The sequence below is a fragment of the Cricetulus griseus genome, chromosome 4, assembly GCF_003668045.3.
Source record: "Cricetulus griseus strain 17A/GY chromosome 4, alternate assembly CriGri-PICRH-1.0, whole genome shotgun sequence".
In the NCBI taxonomy this organism is placed as follows: Eukaryota; Metazoa; Chordata; class Mammalia; order Rodentia; family Cricetidae; genus Cricetulus; species Cricetulus griseus.
In genome coordinates this window covers 229,113,847-229,137,671 of record NC_048597.1, presented here as the reverse complement: position 1 = coordinate 229,137,671, position 23,825 = coordinate 229,113,847, and the positions used below count along the sequence as shown (strand labels likewise).

The 23,825-nt window shown below is 44.3% G+C and overlaps 1 protein-coding gene across 3 annotated transcripts in view; it reads right to left on the bottom strand.

Moving 5' to 3' along the window:
- The window catches only part of Snrk (SNF related kinase), a 61,368-nt gene extending 37,866 nt beyond the window's left edge, over positions 1-23,502 (bottom strand). The window contains exons 1-3 of one of the 3 annotated variants that reach the window (XM_027415463.2): positions 23,371-23,485; positions 9,597-9,747; positions 5,421-6,115 (exon numbers count right to left, since the gene is read on the bottom strand). In XM_027415463.2, the coding sequence (XP_027271264.1) occupies positions 5,421-6,009 (589 nt within the window). In that variant the 5' untranslated portion in view covers positions 6,010-6,115; positions 9,597-9,747; positions 23,371-23,485. Of the gene's footprint in view, positions 1-5,420; positions 6,116-9,596; positions 9,748-23,268 lie in introns of all 3 variants that reach the window. The other 2 variants (XM_027415462.2, XM_027415464.2) reach the window with 2 other exon arrangements.
- Between the last annotated feature and the right edge of the window lie 323 nt (positions 23,503-23,825).

Genomic DNA, 23,825 nt, shown 5'->3' with positions numbered 1-23,825 from the left:
ATGTTACATTCATTTATGCTGTGGAATATTTAGTTATGCAAAGATGTATTGCATTCTTTCATGTTGCATTTGTTTAACTCTGTAAAGCAGTGTTACTTTGCCTGCCTAAAACACCTTATTGGTCTACTAAAAAGCTGAATGGCCAATAGCTAGGCAGGAGAGAGAAATAGATAGGACTGGCATGCAGAGAGAATAAACAGAAGGAGAAGAGAAGAGGGGGGAGTGAGAAAAGGAGAAGAGGAAGATGCCAGGGGCTACACAGCCAGTCACCCACACAGCCATCCACAGAATAAAAAGGACAGAAAGATTATAGAATAAAGAAAGGTAAAAAGGGGGCTGGAGAGATGGCTCAAAGGCTAAGAGCACTGACTGCTCTTCCAGAGGTCCTGAGTTCAATTCCCAGCAACCACATGGTGGCTCACAAACATCCGTTATGAGATCTGGTGCCCTCTTCTGGTGTGCAGATATACATGGAAGCAGAATGTTGTATACATAATAAATAAATAAAATCTTTAAAAAGAAAAAAAGAAAGAAAGGCAAAAAGCCCAGAGGAAAATGTAGTTAAAGAGAAATAGGATAATTCAAGTTAGAAAAGCTGGCTATAAGAAAGCCAAACTAAGGCTGGGCATTCATAAATAAGAAAAACTCTCAGTGCATTTATTTGGGAGCTGGGTGGTGGGCCCCCAAAGAGTTAAAAAAAAAAATTCAGATGAAGAAATGTAAAATCCCAGGAAGACTCCAAAGAAATCTCAAGAGAGATTTTAAGTCTCAATGCCAATTTTAATTTTAAGGTGAAACTTTTAGAGATGCTAATTAAGTTCTAAGCAATGCCAGGGTTCTGCAGCTGTAGAAACGCTGCAAACCTGAGGCCTCAGAAACCACTCTCACAGCTTGGAGTTCTAAAAGGAAGAAAACTTGAAAGCACAGTTAAAAGAGCAAGTGCTTTCCTGGCACTGTTCTGGGAAACAAGGAAGCCCATCTAGAATCCCCGTGAAGCCCCCACTCCCACACTCCCAGCAGCCAACAGAAAGGTGCCACTGCCTGTTCTTCCCTGGGGTGACCCCATTCTCCACTGCAACCTCCCCAGTTCTCCCAAGACTATACTGCTCCTTTCTAGATATACACCAGACACAGGAAGGAACTGAACCAAGGGATGACATTCTGATTTTTCTACCTCCCAATTACACAGGAGCCCTAGCAGACCTATGCTCTGGGCAGGAGAAGTGAACTGTGGGCATTGGGATCTAGAAAACACCAAATCTGCCATACAGTAAATCCAAAAATCAAGGCTTCTTACTTAGGTGCACACACTGCTTTTTTCTCTCTACTAGTAGACTACAGCACTAAGACAACACATTCACAGGTAAGCTACTTGAAAATCTCAGAAACACAGATGAACAAACAACTAATATGCCCTCAAACCCAGAAAAATGAGTGTAAGAAGAATCAAGGTCACAAAGCAAAAGAATAAACACCCAGATAAACCCACTTAATGGAGTGCTTACAGACAAGTGGAAACGCAGCACAACCAGGTAACACAGAACCAGTGACAAGAAACAAAACCAGTTGCACACCAGACACCCAGCTGACCACATTAAGTAGCAGCAAAAGGATGGGAGAAAACATCTAAAAGGAGGAAAATTAATGAGAATGTGTTTCTATATCCAGCAAGGGTATCACTGTGAATACAATTTAGACAAAGACATGGAGAACCATTCACAATCCCCCATGGAAGGATCATGAAGAGAAAAGAAACAGAAAAACAACTTTCCAAGTGAAGGACAGGGAAGCCAAGACATTTGTAAAAACAAGTAAAAGTAACATTAAACCAACAGAAGCAACTCAAAATTCCACTACTAAAGTTTCTTAACTGCAGTGGAGGAGAAATAACATACACAATGAATAGTAACTCTGGGCACTGAGAGTAAAAGCCAGTGAAAAGGAAACAAACTGTACATATTGCAAACAACTGGGAAAAGAAACCTGGGTAACCTAAGCAGGGCTGTGGCGGTGCACACACTTAGTCCCAGCACTTGGGAGGCAGGGGCAGATGGATGATCTCTGTGAGTGTGAGGCCAGCCTGGTCTACAAAGCTGCTCAGAGAAACCCTGACTCAAAATAAAACAAAACAAAAAAACCATAAAACAACCTAGGTAATCTAACAAAATGAGGAAAAATGATATATAAGAGAACAAATTTTAAAAAAGTAAATTCAAATATTCCAGCAATAATACAGACTAAATTCACCTCCTTAAAACAGACTCGAAGATTATATGCAAGAATAAAAGCTATATATTACTAAACAGCAATAACTAAAGTGCAGATAACAGAACTGAGGTATAGCTGAATATATACACAAATAAGTTGTTTTTATATTACAAAGGTGTAGCTCATCATGGGAAATAAAGTTACAACCCAAACTTCGCACAGCTTAAAAACAACATGCACAAAGCAAAGCTGGTCATAATAGAACTCACAGATCAGAGTGGGAAACAGCACCATTCCTTTGGGAGAGAGAGAGACTACAAAGGAACAGATCACACCTTATATATAAAACTCTTCATGCACCCAAAACACAAACACCTTCATCACACAGGGAACACTCAGGTCACCATTGTAAACATTACTATGACCAAGTCAATGAGGAAAAAATCCAAAAGTATTCCCCAAAGCAAAACCCAATTGGATATATTCATTAACTTCAATGAACTAAAATTAGATATTAAAGCCGGGCATTGGTGGCACACTCCTTTAATCCCAGCACTGGGGAGGCAGAGGCAGGTGGATCTCTGTGACTTCTGGTCTACAAGAGCTACTTCCAGGACAGGCTCCAAAGCCACAGAGAAACCCTGTCTCGAAAAAAACAAAAAAACAAAATTAAAAACCAATAAGCTAAAAGGCAAAATTTATGCCTTTTGAAATAAAAAAATGATTAACTCACTCTAAATGGCTTTAAAGCACACCAGGAATCAAACAGTGAAGGTGAACACTAGCTCCACAGTGGGATGGTTGGGAGACGCAGAGCTTGCAGCAGCGGGAAGTGCCACTTTCTTCAGTGCATATCAGACACCACAGAAGAGGGGAACTCAAGCTCAGAACAAAGGTGTAGTTAATAACTAAAACCAAAATCTGATTCCCTGAAGAATAAAAGGACAGCAGAGCTAACCCTTAAGGCAAAGAAGCCATGAGCCGTAAAGAACTGCATGGAGGAGCCCATGTCTTCACCAGACAACACTGCCAATTTCACAGTGACAGGGTTTGCCTATGTTCACTTTGCCAAAACATCACTAATTTTGGCAGATATCGTGTTAACAGAAAGAAAACTGTTGGTTCATTTATGAGAGTAATTTTTGTTTATCCCTATCACAATGTACAGGGTCAGTGAAAACCAACACAAATCACAAAGATAAACAAGTAAACAATGAACCCAAGCAGTGCACACTTAACCAACACAAAGTAACCACCGGCTAGCTTGGTCAACACTCTCCCAAACATTTTCTTTCCTTTTAACTTTTCTTAAGTTTCATTATGCAATACTAGGATAGAAGAAGGAGGAAGAGGAGGTGGGGGAGAAGAGAAGACACAATGAAAATACCAGAGCATCAGTGTAGAAATGCCAAATACCAAATAGAACACAAACACAAACGTTCCTGTAAATAATCTCCACATGCCACCACACTGTGCTTCAGACACATCAGAGTTTGTGCTGTATGTGCTCCTTACCAGCTTACTTTCTGCCCTTACATACACTTAAGGAAATCCATCACTAGGGCATACGTGCTGCATTTTCATCAACCTGCAAAAGTCAATAGGAATACTGCACAATTTATTCATCAGTGATGTATTCACGTTCCTTGAGTGGGGTGTGATGTGCTTGGGCCACGCATGCACAAGGCTATGTTCAAAAGCCTCCCCCCCAGCCCACCCGAGACAGAGTTTCTCTGTGTAGACCAGGATGGCCTCAAACTCAGAGATCTGCCTGCCTCTGCCTCCCAAGTACGGGAATAAAGGTGTGCACCACGCCACTACCAGTATTCGATACCCCTGTGTGAGTGTGTATCTCTCTCTCTCTCTCTCTCTCTCTCTCTCTCTCTCTCTCTCTCTCTCTCTCTCACACACACACACACACACACACACACACACACACACACACACACACACACACACACGTTGGTCATATGATGTGCACATCTTTCTCTACCAGGGTATTGCCAAACTGTCTTCTAAATTATGTAACAGTTCCCGATTTTCACGACACTTGACTTGGTCTTACTTTAGGTGTGGAAAGCAGGAAGGTGCCTTACATATTTACATCCATGCCTACTCTGCCAACCTCGCTTTATTCTGATTTAAATGGCTTCACTCACCAAAATCTTTGGCTCAAATACTATAACAAAAGGCTGCAGTGAGACCTGGTTGGCTCTGAAGGCAGAGGCCCACCACCGTCCCTTCTTTTCCAGAACACAACAGTCTAACAGGAAACTCGGTGTCTCGCCACAGTGTGTTTTATGATGACACCCGAAACATATCAGCATGTTGTCATCACTTACCTGCTGTGTTGTGTGCAGCTGACACTGCCACACTCTAGCCTACAAAGTCTGGTGTCATGTGCATGTGGGGTCAGAATAAACTTCTTGGAAAGAAAATAAAATTTAAAGCTGACGGCACCGTCAGTTCAACAAATCCAGAATGATTCTTGTGTGGCCTTCACAACTGGTACAGTCTACCCTGATAGACAGGAAATTCTGCACAAGTGGACACAGGATGCTGGGGAGAAGGCCAGGGCACTGGGAATGCTAAGGGCTGCTCCAACCATAACCTCATACACAGGCACGTGGCACAGCACTTTCCTGTTCTGACTTCTGTTTATGTGGCACTGGGGCAACGTTCCCATCTGAACCTTGAGAAAGCAAACTAAATGGTACAGGAAAGCTATCCATTTTACACATGGAGAAGCAAGCAGGGGAGTCAGTTACTTATTCAAGGTCACAGCCTGAATCCAATTTCTAATTCTCAATACTGTAATATTCATGTTATTACCCCAATGTGGGTGTGGCATGATTGTTAAAGGACATTTGCAGTTAAGGACAGCCAGGGCCACTGCCAGAAAACAATCTGAGAAGACAGGAAGGAAATTAATTCAGAGTTTAAGAAAAAACCTACAGTGAGTGCCCTGAGAGAGGTTCCCTTCAACAATACTCTAATTACCTGTATTTTAAAAAATACTCTTAGACACTTGCCATGTAAGTTTGAGTTTGAAATAACCAGCCTGATGGTGTAGGAACACACAGTACTCATGAAATCAAACTTACTAAGTATCAAAATTCTCTTTGGAATTATTTTCAGTTATAAACAAATGACTCAACCGACTAGCACCAGCTGGCGGAGTTCCACTGGGTAGCCGAGGGCAGGTTACCTACCTACTGCAGGGGCGTCATACTCATCGCCAAGCAGGATTTCTGGAGCAGAGTATGCAAGAGAGCCACAGCTTGTAGTGAGCTTCTTCCCTGGCTGAAATTTGTTGCTGAAGCCAAAGTCTGTCAACTTCACAAGACCTTGTTTTTCAAAAAAGACTACATTTTCTGGTTTTAAGTCTCTGTGAACCACATGGAGTTTATGGCAGTAAGATATAGCATGGACTATCTGAGCAAAATACTTCTTGGCCAAGTCTTCATTAAGACCCTCCTCATGCTTCATTATGTAATCAAACATGTCTCCTCCATCTCCAAGTTCTAGAATGAGATACAGTTTGGTCTGGGTGTCTATGACTTCATAAAGACGGACGATGTTTGGGTGCTGCACCAGCTTCATGCACCTCACCTCCTGGAAAAGATGACCAGTGGCTAGAGTGTCTAGCTTCGTCTTGTCAATGACTTTCACTGCTACCTTTTCACCTGTAAAGACATGCCTGGCGAGTTTAACTACTGCAAAGTGACCTCGACCCAAGGTTTTATCCAGATCATATAATCCAGCAATTTTTCCATCATATCCTCGCTTGAACCCTGCCATGCTGGTGCAACAAAGGGGAAAATACTTAAAGTGCTTGAAATGGGTCTTCTCATATGAGCGTCTCTGCTGAAAATAAGGCCTTCATTATCAGCATGGCAACGGATACCTGTAAAACAAGAGAGACAACACATGGATTTTCTTTCTTTCTAATTTTTATTTGTTTTATTTTGAGAGCCTTAAGTCAACTGAGACACAAACGAGTCAGGGTCATTATTAAAAACCTATTTATACACTTAGAGTTTACAATTCAAAGTAGAGGTTGAGAAGTTAATTGCCATAGTCCACAAACAAAAAGTAGCAGTTCACTGGAAGCATTTGGGGGGGGGGCATCAAAAATAAACTGACAACTTTGATAAGCTATGATTAAACAATAAATACTTTTCAAAAGTAAAATTCCATCTGTCTTTAAAAACATGGTAAAAGTTCACAAGAAAAGGGAAATGTACATTTCCTGTTGTCCAAAGACTAGAGATACTTGCAGAAGGTGCATAAAGGCCCCTTTGGCACAGCCCTCTCTGACCTTCTGTCCATGCATCTCCAAGTGACACCATGTACTCTGTGAGTATCCAAAGGTTCCTAAAGACCTTTTTCTCCATCTTCCCAAATCTAAATCAATGCTGATATCAAGAGGGCAACCAAAACTGCCTTACTACATTTGAAATGCAGTTTTTTTTCCCTAAAACGTTTACCAAGCAACTATCTGCGTCATGACTGCAGGGTTAGACAGTCCTTGGACATGGCAGCCCAGACAAATAGTTCTGACTGGAATCACTCTCTTTACTCACTACCATGAGAGTTTTCTAACTTGCACACGAAACGCCATGGCTGCTCACTTTCCCAGAGTACACAGGCATGCATGTGCTCCTTTTTTATTTTTATTTTTTTTTTGGGGGGGGGGTTTCGAGACAGGGTTTCTCTGTGTAGCTTTGGAGACTGTCCTAGCACTCACTCTGTAGACCAGGCTGTCCTGGAACTCACAAAGATCTGCCTGCCTCTGCCTCCCAAGTGCTGGGATTAAAGGTGTGCGCCACCAACGCCCAGCCAGGCTTAAGTCTCAAAAGGTGTTTGGTTTTAGAAGTCATATTTCATATTACACTTAAAGTGTTCTTATAAAAGACCTTGACTCAGGAAAAACAAATATATAAAATTATACCAGTTAAAATATCTCACTTTAAATCCCACAAGCTTAGCAACCACTCTTAAAAACGAGTACAAGAGCCCAGTGAAGACTGTCTGACCTCCCAGACAAGCCATGGCCTATTCATGTGCAAGCACTACTTTGCTGAAGCCATTTTTCATGTTCCTAGCTGTGTGCTAGAAAAGCAGACAGACACACTATCTGTGCTATTTAATGATGGAGGTGTGTATAACCTCAAACGAAAACTTAGGCACACTAGGGCAGCAGTGCACTGAAACACTAGCATCACATTCCTTTATACTGCACTGTATTTCAAAGAGCAGAAGAAAAGCCCACACATACTGAAATCCTACCACAGAGGACATAAATTCCATTATGTCACTGGAATTTAAGGTCAGATTGTCTCATTTGAAAGCAAAGGAAATTCTACACAAAAATGACAGGTGGTATTAAAGCTAAAAGTCGGCATAACTCAGATTCCAAAGCCCATATTGCAGATCAATCCCAAATTCTAGCACTGGACACACACTCTGCCATTGAGCTATATTTTCAACCTTCAAGGCCCACTCTCGACAAATCTGACCACTGGAGTGACATCACACCTGAGACACTGAAACTGGAAGAGTTTCAATGCATCTATGAAAATGACACACAGAATCATTATCATATTAACATCCATTCCGATATTAACCAAATCACTTACTTAGGGCCACCTCAAAAATCCACACACACAATCAACTTAATAGGCCAAAAGTAACATGTTCACTATCATGTTTCATATTTTAGAAGCCACTGTGATCGCATTCAGCACTACCAATCTGAATGAGCAAGCACTGCACAGCAGTCAGATACCAAGTTTACACCATCCTTTCCCAGTTTTCACAACTCCCTGTGGACAGGGATTACTCACCCCTAGCCTAGGCTGCAGGGCTAGGATAAGGATTCAACTCCAGGGCATCAGACACCTGTCAATGCTTTAAAACAACCTGTGTGCTGTTTCTCTGTAAACTGAATTAGTCCTGTTTCTACTAAGATTTTTAATTAATAAACTAGTATAGGAGCTTGAGAAATGGCTCAGCAGTTAAGAGTGCTTATTGCTCTTGCAAAGGACCTGGGTTGGATTCCCAAAACGAGTGTTAACTCCACTTCCAGGGGATCTGACACCCTATTCTGGACTTCATGGGCATCTGTACTCAGGAGCACAGACATAGACAGACACACACGTGCGCGCGCGCGCGCTCTCGAGAAAGAGAGAACTGACCAACAGACAGACAATTACAATTACAAAATAAATAAAATACTATTTATTTATATATTCTATGTATAAGAGTGCTCTGTCTGCACATATGCCTGAACACCAGAAGGCGGCACTGGATCCCACTATAGATGGTTGTAAGCCACCCTGTGGTTACTGGGAACTGAACTCAGGATCTCTGGAAGAGCAGTCAGTGCTCTTAACTGCTGTGCCATTTCTACGGCCCATAAAATCTTTTTTTAAAAAGAAACTAGTATGTAAGAAAAATGTCAGAAAAAGGGCAATATCTTCTGTACCCTTCATTATCCTGGTTCATCTGAACTAATATTTTCAATGACTAGCATAAATACTGAAATCTAAATTGAAGTGTTTCTGCATCTGGACAGCAGGTCCCCCACAGAAACTTTAATTCTTATATATTAGGCCAGAGACTCTGTTTAACGTCAATTAACTCTGCAGGTTCAACTGTTCCCACCTAAGTGTATGCTGCAATCTTTGCAAATTCAACTTTCACCTGACTTCTTGGGCTGCCTGCCCTGTTTTGTTTTGTTTTGTTTTTCCCATCTTTATTCTTTTCCTCTATTATTTTTACTCAGATGTGTTTCTGGAAAGCAGCAAATAGATCAGACTAGATAAATGAATCTGAGGATATTTAAGGTGCTTTAACCCTGGGGCTGAGGAAATGGCTGCGTATGTAAAGTGCCTGCATGCAAGCAGAAGGCCTGAGCACCATCCCTGGCACCCACATAAGAGCTGGCCATGGTGGCTCACACCTGTAACCCAGCATGCAAAGGCTGGGGAGCGGGTAGGCAGAGCCAGTGGATCCCCGAGCTCACACTCACTGGCCAGGCAGCCTAGCCAGACCATGAGCTTCAGGTTCAGAGAGAGACTCTGTCTCAGAACATCATAAGGTGGAGAGCCAGTGTGACAGCTCAGAGGTAAAGGTCCTTGCTTGACAACCTGAGTTCTACCTTTAGAACCCAGATGATAAAAATAAAGAGCAGACTTCCAGAAATTGTCCTCTGACCTTCAGAAGAGACAGCTGTGGAATGCGTGCATGTGCACACACACACACACACACACACACACACACACACAGAGTAAATAAATAATTAAATTTAGGGGGGTCAGGTGGATAATGATCAAGGAAGATACGAATGATGACCTATAGCCTTACATACAAAGAACACGTACACATATACACACAACATATAAATTGCTTGTGACCGCTGAGAATCTCAGTGCCTCTGTCATGCCAAGCACTATGGCAGTGTTGAAAGGTAGCTGTGAGAGGTGTACTTGAGTCTGTAATGGCTCCAGGACATGCCTTTGTTAGTTGTTTCTCCTAAAGGAAAATATAGAAAACGATTTCAGTGTATTCTATTTTTCAATTTTGCTAAGAGTAAAACTATATATCCTAGGACAGGACAAACCTGGAACCAGCAAATCTGTCCTCAGTGACCCAGTCTCCTATTCTTTCTCCCCACTATTCATTGCCCCTTTCCCTGGGGGTTGAAGCTCATGCTAGGCAAGTTCCTGGTCTCCAGTCCCAGGCCTGACGCCTGACCCCTATTGTCCAGCCTCCAGTCCCAGGCCTGACGCCTGACCCCAGCCCCAGCTCTAGCTTGAATCACAGCTTTAAGGAAATAGTGGCAATGAACACCAAGTACACTAGTCATTTTCTAAAGACCTCCTGGGTAAAAGGTCCTGAATCTGCATCTGCTGAATCCTGACTATGCACTTGCAAAGCAGGCACAACAAAGCTCAACTTGTCTGAGTCATCTCTGACTAGGATCTGCTCAGCCTGCCTATAAAATCCATCCCACCTCCAGCAGCCCCTAGACAAGCTCGACAAGCTCCCACGACAGCTGAGGAGAGGAACCTGCATAAGACACTCTTCTTCTGAGCAAGGCAGAAATGCATTGTGATGCCAGCAACAGGCAACACACGAAACATCTTTCATGTCTGCTACCAGACAGGAAACAGAACTATCACTATGAGCAAAGCAGCTGTACTGTTGCCAGTCCCTAGCATGGTGAGGGGGCCTTTCCGAAGGGGGCTTACAGGCTTTCCACACACCTGAAACATAATCATATGAGTTAAGTGAGGGCCTGAATATTCCTGGTAGGCCAACCCAACTCATACCCCACGCTAAAGTGTCTGGGCAATCAGTAAGCCCATGTGCAGGTGCTCCTGGGAGAAAGAGCACGGGGTGTGAGAAAGCAGACACAGAAGATGATGTCTGAATTAAAGGCAAGTCTACTGCTGGAGAGAGAGCAAAGAGCACCATGTGAACAACACCTCACATCTTTGGGCACAGTGCCTGGCTCACTGACAGGTAACCCTCAGCCAGCCAGCCTGCCAGCCTGCCTGCCAGCCTGCCTGCCAGCCTGCCTGCCTGCCTGCCTGGCCTGCCTGCCTGCCTGCTGCCTGCCTGCCTGCCAGCCAGCCCCTTCATCCCCAAGTAGGACACGGCAGCTCCTCCCACTAGCCCTGCCTGCTTCTCTCTCCAACAGTCATTCACAGTTTCTGTGGCAAGGCAGCATTGTAGTTCAGTGGTTAAGCATAGATTCTGAAAGCTATCCAATATGAATTCAGGCAACCAATCACAAGCCACAGGCCCTCAGCAAGTTACCTGACCTTTCTGTACAGTTAACTTCCTCAGTAGACAACGTTAGTAACAAGAACACAGCCCTGTCTGTAAGCTCAGCACTCAGAAGGCAAAGAAGGATTGAGAGTTTGAGGCCAGCCTGATTTGTAAAAATACCACTGTTTCATCCCCAAACCAAATTAAATCAAACATACAAACTTTAAAGGCTGTGAAGGGGGTTAGAGAGATGGCTCAGCAGTTAAGAGCTCTTACTGCTCTTGCATAGGACCTGGTTCAGTCTCCAACAACTCACGTCAGATGGCTCACAACCACCTGTAAGTCCAAAACCATCTGAAACCCAAGCTCTCTGTGGCATCTGTACTCACATGCACACATGTGTGTGCATGCACACACACAATTAAAGGCAATAAAAATAAATCTTTAAGGGCTGTTTCAATCTGGTAAGTTATACAGTTAACAATGTTTAGCACGCCGAGCTGCAGTATTCCTGCTGTTCCCTTCCGGCTGCTCATGTACTACAAGAGAAGAATTCACTGAACTAGTACCCCTCTCTTGCTTTCCTAACACACCAAACTGAAAAACCAGAGCTATGAAGTCTTGAGATACAGAAAATAGCAACTCTAACTCAACACTAAAATCTGATTTTCAATAAAATGCCTTTAAAAAGTAAGTATTTGCTTCCCCTGCCCCATTATTTATTTAGTATCATTATGTAGCCCAGGCTGGCCTCCACTCAAGATCCTCCTGCCTCAGCCTCAGCCTCCCACATGCCAAGATTACAGGGCTGCATCACCATGTCATCTTAAAGCACTAGACTCTTCCAACAAATCTGCAAAGCACAGAAGGGAAAGCTTTACTGTCAAGAGCAGAGCAGAGGCTGCTGTTCTGCAATGCCAGCAGTGACATCAGCACTGCCAGCGACAGAGCCTTCACATTATACAGCTCAGCCCTTGGTCAACAGCACTCACCTTTGTTCTAGTGATGTGATTTCAATTATGAAAAAAAATCTGTTTCAGAAAAAATTCAATTATAATATATAGAGTGGCAAAAAGTGTGGGGACTAGAGTAAGAAAAAATCATCTGCCAATCTTCTCTGGTAATAAACTAGACAGCACAGCTTTGCAGCTATCCTCTAGTACACAGTCAGATACAAGTTTCAAAACAAACTGGCAGAAATTCACAAGGCAACAGAGAATGATTGTCAGGGATAGAGAGGGGTTTTAACTAAGTATTTCTCTTCCAAAAACAAATTGAATAAACTAATAGTTTACTTCATCAAGTTTGGAAAATGCAAAACTGCACAAGGAAAAACTCACCTGTTATCTATGCTGGAGGATGATTCCGAACCTGACACACTCTTACAAAGCCAATGCCTTAGAACACTGACTAACTGTTCCTGTCTTTGTAGAATAAGCTTTTCCTTATGCTAAGCTCTTCAAAATCAGTATCTTTAACAACTCCATAACTGAGCTGACATCTTTCTGAAGAGCAAACCACTGAAACCAGCCCCTTTAAAGCATCCTTGTTGCAAGGCACATGCTCACACATGTGCACACCTAGGCTAGACCTAAAGAAGCAGGCTAAGTCAAGAGTGTTTAGAATATTGAAAACTACTGTCTGAGAAACAAGTGCTAGTAGGTGTTACAAGAAAATACTGATGCTCTCCCAGATCAAGCCAGCAGAAATGACTGAGCTCGTAGGTGTGGCTGGGGAGGAGGAAGGAAGTGTGGGTGGCCCTACACACACTTTGCAAGCTGCTCCCAGTTGTAGAAGCAGCCTCTGCTAAACCTACTGTCAGTTTGAAAGCCACGGTTACTATTGCTGAAACTCACTTTGAGCTTTTTGTTGACACCACCACTGCTGCAGTGAGGTCTTTTCCACAAACTACCTCCTCCAACTCTTCTCCCCTAGGAGAGGTCATCAAAAACATCACTGTACACAACTGAACAAATTCACAGCTTGCTGAGAAATCAAACAAAACAAAAATCAGGTTACCCCTAAGCCTCTCAAAATTTTGTTTAGAGTATAACCCTCCCTCAGATGAAACAATCAATATTCTAGTCCACAAACTCTCTCAAAAGTACTAACTTACTAGAAAAATCCCAAAACAAACAAGGCCAATAGTTCTTCACATTACAGGCAACCAAAAGCTCTGGTTTTGCAAAGCTGAACTGACACTGAATTTAACCTTCTTCCCTGTAGAAACAAGTTGGTATTTTTTCACAAATATCAAAAAATGAAAATTTTAATCATTACTCATAGGAACAACCAGACTGAAATACCTGTAAAGAGCCAACTGAAGCTATGGTACAGATAACACTCAGTGATCTGCCTTTTTGCTAAAACCTTATCAGCAAAAGTGATAGACACAGTGGCTGAGAAAGACTGTAACAAAATCCTTCAGTAATGCCAGGAACATCAGGTCAAGCAGAATGAGCACAGCCCTATTATAATCTCTGCTGTTCTCTTTAATCAAAGTAAGCAAGACCCCAGCTTTCTAAGAGCGTGCTTCTTCCTCCTGGAGTGACAATACAAGCCACAGAGCAGACTTCCAAAACCCATTAACAGGTCAACAGGCTCTAAGTCATGACGAACTGGAATGCTGTACTGGAGGGTGCTGAGAATCACTATGGGGTTACAACAGCTTCTGTTTGCACTCACTAGATGGAATCTCAGTGGCATTAAAACTAAGAGCTAAGCCAATAGCTCCTATTAGAAACTCCTAACAGGAAAAAAAAAAGAAAAGAAGAAATGTCCTAACAGGCAAAGTTAAGCCTCCAAATCGAAGGACTTTGCAAAGTAAGTCGCCTACTAAATAAGTTCTGAGTTTTCTTGTCTGTTTTAATTAAAATACAACTACAACATTTCCCCCTTTCCTTTTCCTCTCCCAACCCTTTCATGACTTCCCTTTACATATATTCTCTAAAATTCATGGCCTTTTGTTACTTATACATACATTATATATACATACACAACACACACACACCTAGCACACATAAATACAACCTGATGAGCTTGTTAAGTGTTACTTGTATTATATGATTTCTGGGATGGATGACTACTTGGTGGTAATGCACAACCAATTAGGGGTCTCATCCCTGAGAAGAGGAATTCTCTCAGCATTCCTTAGTTGACTGAAGTTCTTTGCCTAGGAGTGGGGCCCCATGAGATTTCAGAGTCCATGATAGGAAACCACAACTGGCCAAACTGCAGAGAACAACTGATTTGGGTTGCCCACGCCCAATGGACACATCTACAACACGACCCTGTACAAGGCTCAGGGAACATCTCAAGAGAGTGGGCAGAAAGCCTGTTAGGAAGAGCAGAAAATCCGCTCTGAAATTATGTCTCCTAGAAATGATAGAACGCTCCACTAGTGACACCTCAACAATATGGCTGCTAAACAAGACCTGCACAAGGATGACACCAGTAGACTTTTTATCATGCTCTCAATTTCCTTTTGAGTAGGCAACTGTATTGGACTCTTAGCCCTTGACAAGACAGCAGTGCCGGCTCAGAGGCCTGCTCCAGTCTCTAAGTCAGCTACTGTGTGGCCAATGCAGACCAATCACCAAAGTGTTCTTGTCTAAGCAGATCAAGTTGTAACTGGAAACACAGAGGGGCCAGGTCAGTGCCACTAATGCAGAGCAAGTGAGGCAGAGCCGAGCTGGTACCATGGAGATGGTTCTGATACCAAGTCACAAGCCTGTGAGTGACAACACAGGGAAGGTCAACCACCTCAGCAGTACCTGCCTCTCGGCTAGGCATGCCATCACTTCCACCTGAGTGTAGGGAGCTTAAAGTGGAGCAGTGACAGATCCGGCACAGGTGCTTACATGACAAATAATGACTTAAACAAAAGCTCATATGTGGAAATTACTATAAAATAAAAAAGCCAACCCACCATTACTCACTTTTCCGGGGAACACAGAATGTAAATGGGAAGTCATGGAAAATTTAAACCTTAGTATTTTAAACCTCCTTTCTTTTAAAGCTTGTATAAACACTGTCAAATTCATTTTAACTCTATATCCCTTCTTCCTCTGATTCGAGATGAAGATGGCCATTTTAAAATGAACATAAAAAGAATTCTAGATCAAAAAAGAAAATTCATGCTCAAATTAAGTATCGGCTGATTTTGACTTAAAAGAATCATTAGAGTTGTTTGCTGAGGTAAGGCTGAATGCTAACTTCCTGAATAGCAATTTCACAGTGCATGAATCAAAAACCTTAACAAAATTAATGCCCTTGATTTAATGGCCTTACCACAGGTTGGACATCCCTAGCCCCACAACCTGAAGTGCTCCCAAATCATCCAAGTGGCACAGGAGACAATTTCACACCAAACTAACTTTCACAAACAAACTTACAAATTTTACAAAATTATCTTCAGGATACGTGTCTATGTGGTGCATGAGACATAAATGGAGTTTTAAGTTTAGAGCTGGATCCTACCCCTCAAATATGCTATCTCTGCAGACATTCCAAAGCTCCTCAACAACAAAAGAACGAAAAGGAAGCAAACTCCAAACACAGTTCTGATCCCAAGCTTTTCAGATAAGGGACAACTAACTTGTTCTAAGTGTGTCTAAAATAAAAATGAGGACAAATATTTTACATTTAATAATGCTCAATAATGTTTAAATGTGTCAAGACTCCACAATATAGAAATGGTCAAATAATACCCAGTATTAACATTATATGGCACAATGCTAAAAGTAAAAGCAGTCCAGAGGCATTAGACAGCTCTGTCAGTAAGCACGAGCCACAGAAGCGCCATCAATGCCCAAACCCATGTGAAGAGCCACGTGTGCTTGCACACACGTGGAATCCAAGTATCAGGGAGGTAAACACAAGTGGGTTACAGGGGGCTTTTGACCTCCCAAGCCTACACACACACACACACACACACACACACACACACACACACACACACACACCACACACACCCAAACATACAAAATTCATTCACAAAGTCTCATAGCATACCATCCCAATTTTTGATAACTATGTACTTTGTATATACTGTAAGGATCTAAAATGTTAAATTGGTAGTATATTATGTAAAAAGAATATATTTTCCTTCTTTATGATTTCCTGTTCTTTTAGAATTTGTTAGTGACTATGTACTGCTTTTATAACCCAAGAAAGAGATGACTGAAATTTTATTTTCTGTATATAATTATTCACTCAGTGTAGCTTTGCATTAAGGGGTCTAGGAACAGGCCAGGTTCCCTGAAATACACTGTTGAAGGCCAGTTTCTGTGCTCTGTGTGTTGAGCAGGTACGCAGCTCTTTTGGGCTGGGGGAAAGAACACTGAGTCACTTTTATTAAGTGACAGTTTGTGCCTTAGTGGAATATATCACCCCACCCCAGTCATTAGAATCTTACAACCCAGTAAAGAAAATAGGATCCTACAGAAAAAGCCTACCAGCAGCTTTCAGATATGTCACAGGGTGAAAAGAGGAACCATAGAAGGGCAGGGTGGGCCACAGACCAAGGCTCCTGCAGAGGCAGAGAGAGCAGCAGGAGACTGGCATTTGCTTGGCTGGCTGAGGGAAGGGAAACAGTTTGAGTCACATTGTAACTGGGAGAAGTGAAGTGTATTCCGTAAGCTCAGGAGAAGGCTAGCCATACTTAGTAAGGCGGAGTGCTAGAGATGCCCAGGAAAGGCAACTGTCAAAGGGCTGATCTAAGGTTTCAAGAAAAGAAAAGTCTTTTAGGATCCACAGGAAACAACCAAGAATAAAATCATCAAAGGCTTCAATTAATTTTAAAATTTCATAAACACTAATTTTTGTTAATTTTTTAGATCTCCCATTGTCACCCATACACAGCACTGCACTCTGTTACTTCATTTTGTGTAGACAGAGTTTATGGCAAAACCAGTCACTTCTTTAGTCACTTCTTTAGTGTCTTGTTTCAAATTTTAAAATGTTTCTTACTGCAACAAATTGTTCAAGTGAATTCCAGTTTGTCTGGAATTGGCTTAAAACTGTCAGTCAAGGGCCAACTGAGGTAGTTCCGAAAGCAGGTAAAGGCATTTGCCACCAAGCCTGACTGTCTGAGTTCAATACCTAAGGGCAGAACCAACTTCTTTCTGCAAGCTGCACTGGCCTACCATGTGCAAGCCTGAGCACACATGCACAAATGAATGCAATGTAAACAATTAGAAAGAGGGACCAATTACTGGGAATCTATGTACATAAGGGTCTTTTTACATTTGTTGCATTATTAAAATCCTCACATTGGCCATTTAATGTCTGTGCCTGTCAGAGCTGCCTGGGTAGACTCCAGGCCCACTGACCCCACCCAGGACTAGAAATTTTTCCTATAATAATGCCATGCTTCCCTTTTACCCAGGCCTCGCTAATTCCCAGAGAAACCAAAGTACTAAAGTGGACCTCTAGGGATTTCTGGTCTCCTCCAGGTCCGACACGCCATGGAAGTGCTGGTTCTAGCAGTCGCTAACAAAGGCTCAGAAGAACTGCCAGTGCCACCAACAGTGCCACCAAAGGCTCAGAAGAACTGCCAATGCCACCAAGGGCTCACCTGTTAAGGATCAGTAACAGATAATTTTTGAGATGTTGAGAATCTGTGTTTAAGTTAAGAAAAGAAGTTAAGGGCAAACAGCTGTAGAAGATAGGCTTAGGTCATTACTGGTCACCTTAAAATAGAACAACTTAAAAACAACATCCTATGATTTCTTGTCCACATCTGTGGACAGCCAAGAAGTGTTCCCAAACCAAACCAGGCAAGCAAGTCAAGAAAAATTCAAGCAAGTTTTAGTTACTTCTTAAAATCTTTATCCTTTGTACCTTTCCAAAGTACAAATTTAACATACTTTGCAAATCACATTTTTCTCCATTTGCTTCAAAAAAGCAGTTTCCTTCTTAAGGGGACTGGTAAATTTTACTCATCAAGTAGGGGAATACATCAATCCCTAAAACCAGACTAAACATTGTCATTCAAATTTCTCTAGCATTACCATAACCCTTGAAGCCAACAGAAAACTGTGTAACCTACAGAAGGTCACGTAAAGCAGAGCACTGACTTTAAACCCCCACCTCTCTGCTCTTATTTGTGCTGCACAATTCCCTTCCACAACACAGCACCACACTCAACCTAGGAACACATTAGCACATCATCCTAGATCCAAAGTGACAAGCTAAAAACATTTTAAAAATCTGAACTATGCTCTCTCCAACACAGAACCAACAGAGTTAAATAGTGACCCACGTTTCACAGATCACTCAAACTTTTCTCCCCGCTATCCAACACAATGAGCAAAAAAACAATACAAAGGTACATAGAAGAGAAGGAGCTAGTGACAGATTTAAGACTCCCTATTTCAAAGTGTCACTTGGTAAGCTCTTCCTTCCTGCCATCTGCACAGGTTCACTTTTGGGATAGCTGGAACTCATGTATTCGGCAACTATGCAGAGTCAAATGGCAGACCAGTGGGAATGGCACCTCAAGCCTAGAACCTGAGAGGCCATACAAGTCCCCTCAATACTGTCTACACAGCAAAGTCACCACCCTGGACAGTTCTACAGAATAACACGGTAAGTAACAGGCTGTTAGAGAGCTCAAAGTCACTCAAAGATCCTCTCCAGCCTTCCTCCCAAGAGATTCAAGGGCTAAGAAGGACTGTAAAGTTAGTTCCCTAACCTACTGTTATATTCCCTAGTAACCACAACAAACTGCCCCTAAACAACTCTCCATGACACCAACAGGGAAGATCCCTGCCTCAGGCTGTTTACAACCTCTTGCGGGGACAGATATGTATATGAGAGAGAGAGAGAGAGAGAGAGAGAGAGAGAGAGAGAGAGAGAGAGAGAGAGAGAATAAATAAAAATAAAGAGGTGCTCTTCCCCTTAAATATGCCTTGAAGGTTTCACAGTAGGCATCCATGAGAAATCCCTGTCTGTACTTGAGCTACACATTGAAATCACGATGTGGGAAAGAGACTTCGGGAGAGACTCCTGAGAAAGCTTACTGTGGTGGCACAGGATCACACGTGTACCACAGATCCAAAGGGCCTGGTACCAGTGACCTTTGTCTCAGCTCTGGCTGGCCCTAATTCATGCTTTACCACCGGCTTAGAGGCCACCATCCTCATCATTCCCACTGCTGTCCCCACCTCCTGTCACACACCATACACACAGCACAACATCCCACACCATTATCATCTCAACTGTGTGTCACAAATCTGTATGGCTATGCAGTCATTAATCTGCATCCTCTCTGACTAGGCACAAATTATGTCTGTTCTATTCAGTTCTGTAACTCAGGTATAGTATCTGTACCCATAGTAACTGTTAGGTATAGTGTCTACCCAAACACACTGACACATTTTATTACATGAGCAAATGAAAACAGACATGAACTGCCAAAGGAGTCTTGAGTAAAGGAACAGCAATCAGATGGTGGCTTCAGAAATTAGTCCAGGTGCAAAAGGAAGATCCAACGGGAAGGGCAAAACTGAGCTGGGAGTCAGACAGCTAAGAAGACTACTAGAAATGTCTCCAGGTAAATAATTACCAATTGCTTAAAACCAAGAGCTGCCAGAATCTGGACAGTGATGGTGAGGATGAAATAAAAGAGACTCACCACAGAGGCAGAATTCAAGGACACGGCACCCAAGGCAAGAGAGGGACATGTGGAATGAGGAGAGTGAGAGACGGTGGACACATCTACATATGCTGGCAGAGTGAAGATTTCTTTCCAAATTTCAGCTCCAAAACTGTATGACTGAAAAGCAAGTAAAATCCAGGCTAGCTATATTTAAGCAGGCGTGTTTCCCATTAATAGGCTTATAAAGGTCATTATAATTGACCAAGACACTTCTTGAATGCACATACTGTGTCAAGTACGACTCCCACCTGGGGATATAAAGACCAAGGCAGTCAGCCTTCAAGGAGCTGCCTGAGAAAGTAACCACATGTCAACAACTGAGAAAACCCCGCCCACTGAGGCTGTGATATGTATGACCAGTTATCATACGCACTCAATGCTTCTAGAATGCCGACTTCACGCCCAACAATAAACGGTCCAGGCAAATCCGAAACTGAAAGGTGAACACAGATGTATGGGTGGACCCTCTTACTTTGCATCTTAGGGACACTTACAGCATTTGTGTCCCGTGGACACAGACCATGCCCTGTCACTGAGTTGCCCTGGACTGAGCTGCTGTCGGCAGCAGACCGGGGTCGCAGCCTGATTCGAACAGAAGAGCCTAACTGAGCACAGGCCAATTTCAGGGAGCCCTCAAATGACCATGGAGAAATGAGTGCCCAGGGAGGCTAGGTTCTCTCCTACCAATGGCAAGAAATAGTTCCCCAAGGGGTGCAAGGCCAAAGCAATGTACAGAGAAAGCAGATGAAGACATGGCTCTAGGAAAATCACACAGTTCAGATCCAGCCCATCCCAAGCTGACCACACCTCCAGTGCTCACTCCCGAGGCCACCAGACTCCACAGACTTGACAGTGTGGCTCTTCCCAAACCACCACAAAAAACAAACCCCAAAGCTGGCGCTGTACCCTCCTTCCTTTACAAATGCTTTACAGTTGGGCCCTGACTCCACACTCCCTCATCTGCCCTGTCACTCCAGCCTTTGAGCCTGGTTCAGCCATAGCCTGTGAGAAGCATCCCCTATGCCTCATGCTCTGTGCAGCTGTCTCCACTCCTGTCAAAAGCAACCCTGTTGGTTTACCTTGGCGTTCCGCAATAGCTCCTAAGCACTTAAGAGCAGAAACAGCCTCCCAAACAGATAAAAGACCCAGGAGTACAGGATGAAAGGTTAGGTTTACCCTCCCAAATCTACTCAGCCCTTCAACCTAAGAAGACCTAAGATTCTGCCTGCACAGAGTGGGGGTTACCTGCATTCCCAACAGCAGGGTTTTGTTGTACTGAGACAAGGTCTCACTATGGTTGCACTTGCTAAGAAACCCATGCCAGCCTCAAACCTGTGATCCTCCTAACTCAGCCTCCCACATGCTGGAATTACATGTGTGTGTTATCACACACTTTTTTCATGAGATGCCACACTCACTATGCAGCCTGGGCCGGACTTTGGCACTCCTACCTCTGACTCCGAAGTACCAGTACTATTTGGTGCTGAATGATTTTCTTACAAAAAGATTTCAGCTAGAAACTCTATCTTGTAGCTGAGATGCTGTTAAATTAGGCCTTCAGTATTTCTCACCTATGTGTTTAAGTAAAAAAATCCAGGTTGTTTTGTCCCTTTCCAGCCTAGACAGTGTAATGAGCCGGATGTTCAGAGAGGGGCAACAGGAAAGAATTCATGTCTTATTTAATACCAGTGCTTAGAACCATAACCACTCAACATCTCCCCAAAACAATCGTTTTTTTTCTATTTAGTTTCACTTTCATCATGATCGAGGCAACCTCACTGGTATGGATGGGTCCAGTAAAAACAAAATAAATGCCCTTCCATTTTAATAAAAGACATTTAAAAAGGCTTCCTTTTAGGATTGTGTGGTTAAGTCACATGACCACTAAAAAAAGATCTAATCTGTATGTCTGGCCTATAAAAGTAAAAAAATAAAAATCAGTACAACTTTCGAGTTCTAACCCTTCAGCTCTCAACCTGTGGGTCATGACCCTTTGGGGTTGAACAACCCTTTCACTGGGTCACCTAAGACCACTGGAAAACAGGGAATTGACATTACGATTCGTAACAGTAGAAAATTATAGTTATGACATGGCAATGAAAAAAATGTTCTGGTTGGGGATCACCACAACACGAGGAACCACGTTAAAGGGAGGCGGCATTGGGAAGTTTGTTTAAGCTACTGTGTCATACTGCAATCATTCATTAAAATTTACTCAGAATAGTATAAAATTTTACTATCGTGGTAAGAGAAAATTTTGCTCATCAAGTAAAATAATAACTGGCTATGCAAAACTTTTAAGGATGGAAAGCAGCACCGAAGGTTTCTGAGCTCAAAGCCTTGAAGATGGGAATATGAAGTCCTGACTTTTCACCCAGTTTCAATATGTGACCTTGGGAATGTCATGCAATTTCTTTCATTCCTAGTTCTGTAAAATGGGGCAATTTTACACCGATGGCCTGACAGAAAGTCGCTATGTATCTGATGTTCTTTCAAGAAACTTGTCTAGCCTTTCTCATCACCACACGTACAGAACATTCCTCTTCAAGAACCCAGTTCCAAGAGACATATTTAAGCAGACGTTGAAGACAGATTTTTCTGAAGGGAATGGCTTTATAAATCTGGAAAGCACGGCAACAAGATTAGAAGTTAACAAGCTGATTACATAATCCTTGACAACCTGGGCTTCCGACTACACTGATACATGCGGTGATAAGTTTAAGGACTGATTGGGACAGAGTGTCCCCAATCCCTACAAAGAATCCAAACTGAGCCCTTCGGCGTCGAACAGGAATCCGGGGGGGCGGGGGGGGGGACTCTGCAGAAGGAGCCTTGCACCTGTAGGTGCATCAGTTACTTCACCTGGCAGGACGCTTCGAGCACTGAGGTGGCTTCACCAAGGCTCTGAGACTCGGAGAATATGCTCACTTAAATGGCAGGGGAAAACAAGAACCCGGACCGAGAGGCCCCATGTCCGTTGACTTCCAGAGTCCTAGGAAGCCCGGAGCTGAATTCTCCTCCAATGCGCACCTGAGCCGCACTCACGGCGAAGCTCCTAGCTTGTAGCCGATCCCACGGTTAAGGACACCCGGGCTCGGGGAAGCATAAAAGGGGAGCCACTTCCCTGCTTCCCGAACCCGAGCAAAAGGCAGCAAGGTGTTTGTTTTTATTGTAAACGCTTCGGGAAGAGATCAACAGGCGATGCCTATGGAGAGAAGAACGGCGTCTCCCAGCCCGGAAAAATACATAAATAATAAATAAAAACCCTAGCGGTCCCCGGGGAGCCGCACCGCTGCCCCTTCTGCAGCCCGGCGCCCTTCTCCACGGACGCCCGCCTCTCCGCGCTACCGTGAGGGGCGGCCGCTCGCCGACGCCCGCGCAGCGGCCGGACCCGAGGCCCACGGGGAAACTGAGGCCCGCGGAGCCCGTGCCGCCCGAGGCCCGCTGCGGGCGCGGCGCCGCGGCGACTCCCGCGCTGCCGCAATCCCCGCGGCCGCCGCAAGGGCAGGGCCGGGCCGGGCCGCGCGAGGCCCGCAGGCCCGGGCGAGCTCGGGGCCGGGGTGGCGCGCGGGCCGCGTCCTCCGCGCAGGGCGCCCCGGGCCGAGCGCGCAACTTACTTTCCGCCCGCGGCGGCGCCGGCCCAGCCCCTCCGAGGCGGCCGCGCAGGAGACGCGCAGGCCCGGCCCGCGGTCCCGCCCGGCGCGCCGCACTCGCCCTACCTCAGCCGGCGGGCGGGCATCGGTCCGCAGCGGCCGCGGCGTCGACAGCTCCCTCCCGGCCGCCGGAACCCCGCACCCAGCGCTAATCTTAATACCGAGCGAGCCGCCGGGGGTGCGGCCGCACTGCGCGTGCGCGGGCCTTACGTCACCGTGACGAGGCGGCAGGGTGGAGTCGGGGCGGGGGGCGGAGCCGAGGGCCGGCCGGGGCGGGGCTGGCCAGGCGCACCTGCAGGCCGGCGCGGGGACTGCCTCCACTCTGGAGGGCTGGGGCGCTGGAGAAGAGGCAGGCTTGCACAGGACCGAGCACCAGGACGATGGACAGCGACAGGGCTTAGCTCCCAGAGGGAGCTCTCGGGAGGGACGTCTGAGGGCAGGCGCTGCCTCTTGGGGTGGGAGCACACGCGCCTTACCCCTGGAGGTTCACTCCACCCTCCGTCCAGCTTTAAGCAACGGGA